The 10,642-nt window shown below is 35.1% G+C and overlaps 1 protein-coding gene across 1 annotated transcript; it reads right to left on the bottom strand.

Moving 5' to 3' along the window:
- Positions 1–2,838: 2,838 nt before the first annotated feature.
- On the bottom strand, positions 2,839–8,346 carry LOC149156979 (serine hydroxymethyltransferase 3, chloroplastic-like). The gene is made up of 7 exons (XM_089444931.1): positions 8,275–8,346; positions 6,862–6,940; positions 6,687–6,740; positions 4,614–4,726; positions 4,344–4,451; positions 3,182–3,254; positions 2,839–3,080 (listed from the first exon to the last, which is right to left on the bottom strand). The coding sequence occupies exons 1-7, from the start codon at positions 8,344–8,346 to the stop codon at positions 2,839–2,841; spliced, it is 741 nt and encodes a 246-aa protein (XP_089301057.1).
- Between the last annotated feature and the right edge of the window lie 2,296 nt (positions 8,347–10,642).

Below are 10,642 nucleotides of genomic sequence, written 5' to 3'. Positions count from 1 at the left end.
GTGACTGGAGGAGGATGGGTCACTGGGATCGGGTTGTCGACACTGGGGGAGTTGTCACCTCAGCTTTGTTCCTTCCTTACAATAGCCCACTCCTAAATATATTTCTCATAAATAATGAATTCCATACTGGTTTTGTGGATATGCAAGCCTCTTACTTATCCATCTATACAAAATTCAAGAAATAGGTATATATAATCTGTAAGATGATGTTCTTCATCTAGTGAAGAATGAAGAAGATTAAGTCATATATATTTGGAAAAAAAACAAACAAAATAGAGGAAGGGCCAAAACTTTTAAATATTCTTGAACATAGCCTTGATTTTTACAAAATTCAAATACTCAGGGGGAGGTATTTTATTTATAAGATGATCTTCATAGAATGATAAATGAATATGACGTTATTTATAAGAAGGTTTAGAAGTATGAGTAGTATTATTAGTAATTAGAAATATTATGTATTTATAGTTTAATGTGTAGGAAATAGAATGTAGCTTATGAAAGAGAAAGTATTAGGAGTTGTATTCAGTATGCATAGTAGTGAGAGTTAGAACTTAAATTATAGGCATCTTATATATATTGAAGAGTAATAAGTAATAGTAGGAAGCTTTATTAGTAGGGTTTATGTATTGAATCGTAAGTGTAGGAGCTTGACTTCTATTACTAGTTGTAGTAGAGTGAAATTAAGAACTAGTAAGTTTATTTTGTATTAAAGTGTCTTTAGGAGCTATAAAGTAGCTTGGGAAGAAAGAAAGGAGGAACGGAGGAATGACTCGACCAACAGGAGAGGAGGAACTAGTCAGTAGCTTGGGAAGAAATAAAGGAGGAACGGAGGAATGACTCGACCAACAGGAGAGGAGGAACTAGTCAGTAGCTTAGGAGATATACTAAAAGGAGTAGTTAAGTATGCTTTGGGAAATATGGTATGGAGATAAAGAGTAGCTTTAGGAGATTTCAAGTTTCTTTATAGATATTAGGAATGTCTCCTTATAGAAAGTATCTTTGATTTTATGTTTGATTAACAAGCTAGATTAATTAGAAAACCTTTTGAAAACTCAAAGTTAAATTGAACTAATTGTTTATAGTAATAAGAACAAAAAATTCCAATATTTCATATTCTCTCCCCATGTTATACTAAAAACCAAACCATAATTCAAGAATACTAACACTCACTCATCCAATCAAGGTTTGAGCACATCATTCATGGGCCTTAGGAATGTAGCAGGTGCATTGGTTAAAAAAAATGGCATAACTAGCCACTCATAAAGATCTTTCTTGGTCTTAAAGGTTCTTTTCCATATCTCTTTCTCTTTCATTCTTGTATATTTCAAGACAATAATCTATGCCGGGAAATGGATGGCTATTCTTAAACATAACATTGTTCAAGAAAAGTCAATGCACATTATTTGGGCTCCAACCTTCTTAGGTACCAACACAATAGGTGACCCTAATGGAGATGCACAAGGTCCGATTAAGCCTTAATCCTACAATCCTTGCATTTGTTTCTTCACCCCATAAAACTCCATAACAAATTATCTATACTCTTGTTTGGAATAAGTGAATCCAATAGTAATTGGATCCAATAGTCCACTTATTTTTTGTGTTTTTGGCTCTCAAATTTTGCTATATATACTTTGCATTCCTTTGTCCTATAGACTAAATGAGAGCTTGATTCTATAGACTCAATAAACTTAGGAAGTATATTCCTAATAGTGTAAGTCCCAATCGATCTAATATATTGACTAATATTAATATAATTCAAAACAGTAAGAGTAGTCAACCAGTCAAATGAAACACAAAAAGAGTGTGTAAAGTGGTAAATTAAGTAATCAAACCCTATTTAAATACCTACTCAAGCTACGTCAATTCTATATATAAACCATAGATAGGGTGGTAAATTCATTCTATAAAGGGTGTGTACAATAAATGTAACAATAACACTTCTTTCTATTTATTCCTACCTAAGTCTTTATGCCTACCATTCCTATTAATTAGTCCTAACAAATAGAAGAGAGTCTAAATAACTGCTCAGGAAAATGAAGGATTGAAAGTGCATACCATACAAATTATATAAACTTTTTTTGCCAATAAATATAAAATAGAAAACTCAACATCCATCACACCAAATTTTTTTTTGTATGTTTATAATGGGAAAGCCCATAAATTCAAGCAAAATATAGATCTCAACATGGTTCATTGCTATAATCTACAAATGGGACCAATTCTTGCCAGTCTATGTGAGATGATGAATGTAACAATAAAATGTTAGAAGCCCAATTTATTGCTAATGTAACAATACAATGTTAGAAGGCCAATTTATTGCAAGTGTGTCATGTATACATGAAATCTGTGCATGTGTAGAAGTATCTTAGTGAACACACTTTATGAAACTGTGTAATTGGCCCAATACCTGGGCCCTTGAGAAGTATGGAATATTGCTTTCCAGGCTATATAAAATATCCATAGTCACACCACATAAATAAGTTCTATAATAGCTTCCATAAAAGTTATCAATATTTTTGAACCCAAAATTCTTGTGATGAACAAAAAGAGAGTCATACATAATTTCCAATAAATAAAATGGCAAACTCAACATCCAACACATCGTAATAGAATTTGTTAATGCCAATGTTGGGAAAGCACATAAATTCAGAAAAAATTAAGCTTAAAACATTATTCATCACTATAATATACACATGGAACCAAATCTTATAAATCTAGTTATCGTCATTCAAGCCCAACATAAAAGTTAATAAATGACACTTCTGAGCTTGTGAGCATGTCATATCTCTAACTAAGATTTTCAATGCCAACACCAGACAATGGAAATTGGCTAGCAAATTATTCAACCTGCTTTTTGAGATCAAAAATGCTATTTCGTAGCGGGAAATTGTCTGACTTAATAAGTTCTATAAAATCTTTTAATTTTGTACTTTTCACGAAGCCCTTAGCCTTAATGGATATCTGCACCCCCTCATGGATAAAATCTGCAACATTAATAAAGTCATCATCAAGAAGCCCATGGGTGGTTAATGCAGGATCCCCTATGTGTATACCACCAGGAACCATAACACTTTTATCACCTGAAAATGTAAGGTATGAGAGTAAGCTATATCATCCCATGGAGAAAGGAAAATCAATGAATCCCTTAAATATAAATAGATGAAGAAAAAATTCATGTAACCTGGTACAAAATTCTTGTTCCGTGTGATAGAAGCAACATCCAAAATGTCCTCTACTCTTGCACCATCAATGCCCTGTCCAAGCCCATCAATATATACCATGTTACATTCAACCAGATAAATCCAATAGAAATCAATATATAAGTAGAATGTGTACTCCAGCATATGAACAGAGGATCCTTACCAAGGGCCTCAAATAAACTAGAACAAGGTGATTTTCACTACCACCAGACACCAAATTGTAACCCAAATCCATTAGGCTCTTTGCAAGGGCTCGACAATTTGCTACAAATTACTAAAACTATTTTACCTTTGATAAGAAACAAAATCCATTCAAAAAATAATTCAGATGCATGAATTTTACAGAAGCTTAGACATGTGAGAGTGCTACACCTGTACTTGATAAGCCTTGAACTCTGCAGTTACAACTTGTTTTAAACAAACAACCAACCCTCCTATGGTATGGTTATGTTGTCCTCCCTAGAAAGCCACAAAATATTTCATGTATCTCTTAGAAACAAAATGATATAAAAAATCGATATATCCAATATTATGATATTAGTGAGCAGGAGAACAATATGGATGATGGAGGAAACGAAGGAGAACTCAGATTGACCTGTAGCCCCGGAAAAATGACATTATTGATTGTTGTCTCTAGTTCGACCCCCAATACTGGTTCCTTCCTGAAGAATATCATGCCTCCCCAAGGACCTCGTAAAGACTAAAAATCACAACCCTCCAATCCAAAAATATTTAAGAATGAAAAATATCAAAAAGATAAAAATGAAAGGAAAAAAAGTGAAACAATTTACAAACAATTCAAGGAACGTAATGAGTTTCATCGAAGATTTGATCTAGTAGTTATAAGAAACAGAAAGAACATAAAAAAATGAAAACAGGAAACTGAATTAAAGAACATGTAAGAGAATCAAAAGGAAAATCTACTCCTCTTAACTCTATAATCACTCCTCCTATGATGGGAATGGGATATTTGTTTTAGTTCTTTTCCATTTCTTGAACATTAATGGGATTCTTTTTCTTCTACAAGGGGGGAATGAAACAAATAGATAGCATTAAGATAGGTCCAAAAAAAGATCCATCTAACATAGTCATATTTTTAATCGAAAGGGTGAAGTTCATAGAAAATTAATAGCATCTACTCACCTTGTGCGTTGTAGTTGTTACTACATCACTGGCCATTATAGAAGAAATGATGAGACCACTTATGTGTGCCATTTCCATCATTAAGTATGCCCCATCTATATTGGAAATCTTCCCAAACCACAATTTTTTTAGTACTAAAAATCATAAAAAATCCAACATTACATACTATAAGAACATATTTATAAAATTTGCTAGAATAAACGTTGTTGGAAAGAGAAATTTTGAAGGGACTACCATTATAAGATCTGTAGATATACCCAACTTCAATACCTTCCTCATGCGAGGGTAATCAATATCTCGGGGATATGTGCTAGCACCAGCAATGATAAGCTTGATCCTAAAAATGGTGGCATTCTTCTCAAGCATATCATAGTCAATGAATCCTATAACACAAGAAAATAAACCCAACCATTAACACTTTGAACACTTTCCCAAAATATTGGTTCAATATTTGTCAATCACGGAACTGTTTCCCTTCTAACTATTATTAGACTAGAAATGTGAGCTCACCTATGGACTCATCTAGATGATATGGCATTGATTCAAAGTAAATTGATGTAGCAGATACTTACTTTTTTGTTGTCATGAATCCATGAGACAGATGCCCTCCATGTGGTAATTCCAAACCCTAAACATTGCAAAGAAATTTTTCACATGTTACATGCCCAAATAGGAATGATAATCATATCAAAGGAGGTTTGTAGTTCAGAACCATGCACACCATAATGCAATGATGTGGTTGGAGGAGAGTTGTATAAACAACAAAATTAGTCGAGGATCAAGATAATGGTTGAAAATTAACACCCCATGTATTGTTGTCAAGATGGAATGCTTCTAGGGCCCTTTGCTAGCAAAGCCTATCACTTTGGTCAATGAATTCATTGCTAGCATATTATCTGCATGGCATAAATCCCAACCCAACATAATAGTGAATAAATATAGAAAAGTGTCCAACAACTGTATCCTTCATTGTGATAACAGATACTCATGCAACAACTATAGGTCTTTACATTATAACGCTGAACCCAAAAACCATTACACACATGTCAAACATTCAAACTGAAAAGTACAGGTCCAAAAAATAAGAGAAACTGAGCTTAACAAGAAAAAAATACCAAGTGGCAAGAAGAAATTGCCAAGCATCTCAGACACAATCACAATCATGATGGTGTGATGCAGGAGCATCCAGCTCAGGGAGGACATGGCTGGAAGTTTGTCTCTTTCAAATAGTTTGAGTTGCATTAGTTTTCATTTTCTAGGAGTGGCTGTCTCAGCCAATGTTAATGTTTTCTTACGTATTTATTTTACTTTTTTTTTTTAGTTTTATTTAAAATTTGTTTTTAATTTACAAAGCAAGAAAAGACAGTTATTCAGAAACCATTTAATGTAACCACATATTGTAACTACTGGCAGTTTGCTAACTGTCCAGTGTTCTCTACAAAACGAAAGGAGAAAACAACTAATGTAATATTTTGCCATCATAGAATTGAATGAAGAGAAAGCACAGAAATATTTTCTGAAGACAAACATCTGAATCCATTCATGTTACAACTCTAGAATTATTCCTACAGAATACTGTTAAATTATTTCCTTTTCCATAAGCAAAGCAATTACACAGGTGAACAGTAAGCACCAAAGCGAGGAGAGCTCCCGGACAAGCTATAGTGCAAACAGAACAAATATACGAAGGGACGAGCAAGCCATTATCCACAGAGACAAGTTTTCAGGTACAGAAATGACCACATTCCCATTTTCATTTGCAAAATTTAAACAATCGAATTTACAACATAAATACATATATATATTTGTCAAAAGCCGAGCACTACAGTGCATAGTTCAAACAACCAATAAATAGAATAGAGTCGACCGAACTACAAACCCCCGCGAGGTCATTGCAGGACCGTTTAAATACATATGTGACCACAAACAGCAGAGTTGAAATGGAGCCACAGGCACAGTGACAAGAGACCGCAGAGCCAAGCCAAACTACAACTAAGACTCATAAAACCCTATGAACAGTGAACCCTCAGTCAAACAACAGAAAGACACCAAGGAGAAACCCTGCATGAGGACCATGAGCAGACCTTCGCTCACCTGCGTTGGCCAACAACCAGGCCATCATCAACGAAGCACAAGAAAACTACAGCTACGTTAATAGACTATAACCAGAACAGAGGTTTGAGTTGTGAGAACTTACAAGGGAAGAGTCGAGCCTGTGTAAACCGATAGAGAAGCCACAGAGTTGAGGTCGCATCCAGCAAGTTGCTCGCTACCACGAGGAGTAAAGGCTGTCAGTGCCTAACAAAAATAAAGTAAAAGTGACTAGCATAGAAAGAGGGCTACCTTCGGTTGACTTCCGAGTGGAAGCTGGAAGCCGAGCTACTCCATGGCCGCAACCTGAGACAAAACCAGACAAATAATCACCTGTGAAGCCAGCATGGAGGGGAGACAAATAAACAAAAGCTGCAACTAAGAATACAAGTATAGCCGAGCAAAAGTTGACAACAGAAACCAATACCGAGGGTTTCACACCCAGGTCTCGAAGCTGAGCACAGAACAGGCCGAGACATCGTCCACAGGTGAAAACCCACACCACACTGCAAACCAGGCACAGTAAAAGTGAAATCTCAAACAAGAAAATCCAAGAACAAAGCACTAAAGAAATCTAAGGCTACTTGTTCATGTAAGCCTGAGAAATATTTTCCTAAAGAAAAGAAATATTATCCTTCCAGAAAAACTTTCAACAAAAGAAGGGTGGTATTTAAGAAGAGATCAAGACCTTCAAAGAAATTTACTTGCTTTATTTGTGGGAAGGAAGGTCACTATGCAAATAATTGTAGAGAGAAGAAAGATAAGAAACAGATGAAAATTATGGATATTTTCTCTACAATTCATGATCCGAAAGAATGGGATCTTATATCTCATTCTGAAGGTGAATATTTTGAGGTTTCTAGTTCTTATTCATCTGATACTGAAGAAGATATCCCTGATATAAGAAGAATATATCTGGATGACAGTTCCTCTGATTTAGTTCTAAGAAACTTTTATTCCTGACATGAAGATGTTTTATAGTTCTTCTGACAATTTATAGATGAAGATTGCAGCAACCAAAGCTGAATTGGCCCAGCTTGACCCAGTCCAGTTCACTGCAAGAAGAAGATTGACAGAAAAACTTGAAAGTCTATAAAAACAACTACCTTCTGGGAAGAGGAATAAAGAAAAGTTCATAGATGAAGAGTTCATAGAAAAATAATTTGATTCCCTGTTCAAGCCTCTCCAGATAAAAGAAAGTTCGTCATCAGATTCAGGTATGGACAAAATTAGTTCTTTAAAGAAAAAGATAGAACAATTAGAATCTTCAATTCATCATACTAGATCAGAGATGATTCAATTATCATCCAAACTCCAAATGCTTATCTCAGATTATGATGATTGTAATTCCAAATTATCCGGTTTATTGCTTAAGAATGTTTCAAAAGAATTCCCTCAGAAAGATACCAGTGTAGAAGTAGTCAGATTAATGGGAATTGGAGATAGAGTGGTAATCCCCATAAAAATCAAATTGCCAAAAACAAAAGATTACACTCTAGATGCTCAAATTGATTCTGGAGCCAGGAGTAGTTGTTACAAGTATGGTGCAATCCCTTCTTATTATTGGCAACCTACTAAATTGCAATTTTGAGCTATTACAAAAGATTTGATGGAAATCAATCACATAGCTCCTGGTTTTCTAATTTATTTGAATGATGTCTACGTGAAAGTTACATTGTACAGTTTTGATACGGGTTCTGACTTTCTTCTAGGACAAGAATTTTTTAATGATGTATTGCCTATCACTTTTGGTAAAGGCACAGTCACCTTCAGCACTTCTGAAGGTCCAGTCTGCTTGCCCTCATCTAGTGATTATCAAATAAAAGTATAGCCGACAGACCAAGATTTGGTCTATCACAGCCTCCAAGATCTGACCAAGATCAACAAGATTGTCAAGAATGCAGAACTTCATGGTCCTAAAAGTTTGGAAAAAATATCAGACAAGCTTCAGAAAGATTGCACTGCCTCTAGACCTGATGCATTCTGTACCTGTGAAAAGTATTTTGTGGCCCTTCCTTATAAAGAAAATTATGTTCCAAAGCCACAAAAATCCAGTGCTAATCATATGAGCCCCTTAGAACAAGATTTATGTCGACAAGAGATAGCACAGTTATTAGAGCAGAAACTGATAGAGCCCTGTAAAATTCCTTGGGCTTGTCCTACATTTTATGTGAATAAACACAGTGAGCAGAAAAGAGGTAAGAAGCGGCTCGTCATCAACTATAAAGCTCTGAATGATGCCTTGTTGCCAATCCGGTATCCTTTACCCAACAAAGAGCTATTACTTGCCAAAATTACTAATGCCAGTGTTTTTAGCAGATTTGACTTAAAAAGTGGTTTTTGGTAGATAGGCATTCTTCCTGACGATAGATACAAGACTACTTTTACAGTCCCTCATGGCCAATATCAATGGATTGTAATGCCTTTTGGTTTGAAAAATGCTCCATCAGAATTTCAAAAAAGGATGGAAGACATTTTTGGTGGGGAGGAGTACATAATAGTTTATATAGATGATTTGCTTATTTTTAGCAGAGATGTAAATAGTCACAAGCTGTATTTAGAGAAGTTTTATGAACTGGTTTATAAGCATGGTCTCTTTCTTTCAGATTCAGAAGAAAAATTTCAGATTGGTAAAGTCAGAATAGATTATTTGGGACTGCATATAGAACAAGGACATGTAAATCTGCAACCTCATGTTCTAACCCATTTGTTGAAAGTTCCTGATGTTATTCCAGATATTAGAACATTGCAGAGATTTCTTGGTTGCTTGAATTATATAAGACAATTTTATGAGAAACAAGCAGATGATACAAAAGTCCTTCAGAAAAGATTAAAGAAGCAAGCAGTGGGATGGACAAAAGAGATGACCAATGCAGTCAGAAGCATTAAAAGAAAAATTACAGATTTGCCAAAACTTAAGCTACCAGATACTAATCTTCCATTTATTCTTGAGACAGATGCTTCAGATCATACTTGGGCTGCAGTATTATTGCACAAGCATGGAAGAAAAGAACCGGTATGTGCGTATTCCTCAGGTACATTTGATGATACTGAAAGAAAGTATCCTTCTTCCCATAAGGAGATACTAGTTGTTAAAAGAGGAATAAAAAGGTTTCATTTGTTCCTAAAATGTGTCATATTCTTAGTCAGAACAGATTTGAAACATATGAAGAGCATTTTGGCAAACAAAAGACTGCTTGAGCAAGGAAGTACCAAGCTATTGAGATGGGCATTATGGCTTGATGGTTTTGATTTTGATATAGTCTATAAGTCCGGTGCTGAAAATTACCTTTTTGATATGCTCACAAGAGAAGGTTCACAAGAAATCAAAGAAATCAAAATGTTCAGGCCATTGCAACAAGATGAAGCTTCAAGTTCAGTCCAGTCTAGAAGAGTCAGTCAAGTAATAGTTTGTAGTCAGTGTCATTACCAATTTTGTTGGGATTGTTTTGTAAAAAGGTTTGAGTATTTACCGATAAGTCTTAGGGAACTAGTTCTGCAGAAATGGTTTGATTCTGAAGATAGCATGTGGTCATATGCAAGAGAGTTACCATGTAGAGAGAGACCTTGGAGAGTTTATTAACTTTGACTAGAGAAGTAGAGCCTTCGTATTTTGCATTTATCCAGAACACTGACTGGACATGGCATGACTACTTTACCATTCATCAGAAAGCCATGATACATGGGTCTGTCAGAGTCATATTTTTTGCTGTAAATATAGATAGTGTTGTCAATTGGCGGAGTCCTTGGTTCAAAATATTTTTGGTCAAGTATGTGCCAAGGGTCAATTGGATGTTAGAACATGATACTAAGTGTACCCTTAGTACTCTAATGTGGGCATTGCATATAGCTGCTCAGAATGATTATGTCATAGAGTTTACATTAGTTCATCAGGATTCAATGGTAGTTGCAAATAAGGGATACAAATCGTTTAGTCTCTTTGTAAGTTTCCAAGGTAGGATTTCTGTCGATGAACAATACAGACCTCAAAATCTGTATTCATTCCCATTTTATTGTTGTTTCAGAGAACATGATCCCCCATGGCTATACATTCCAAATGAAGTTTTGCTCCTGAGCTAAATGTCTTAGAAGATTACTATCAAGAAAGGGATCCTCATCATCAACATGATCATGAAGAAAGAGCAAACATTCACTGATTGCAGTAGATCACTCTAATGAAATCTTTGCAATTCACCTGTATTGATATG

The sequence above is a fragment of the Pinus tabuliformis genome, chromosome 9 (assembly GCF_031772625.1).
Source record: "Pinus tabuliformis cultivar Carrire ecotype Pingquan chromosome 9, CPIR1, whole genome shotgun sequence".
Lineage (NCBI taxonomy): Eukaryota > Viridiplantae > Streptophyta > Pinopsida > Pinales > Pinaceae > Pinus > Pinus tabuliformis.
The sequence above is the reverse complement of the archived record's forward strand: the minus strand, read 5'-3'. Positions and strand labels throughout refer to the sequence as shown.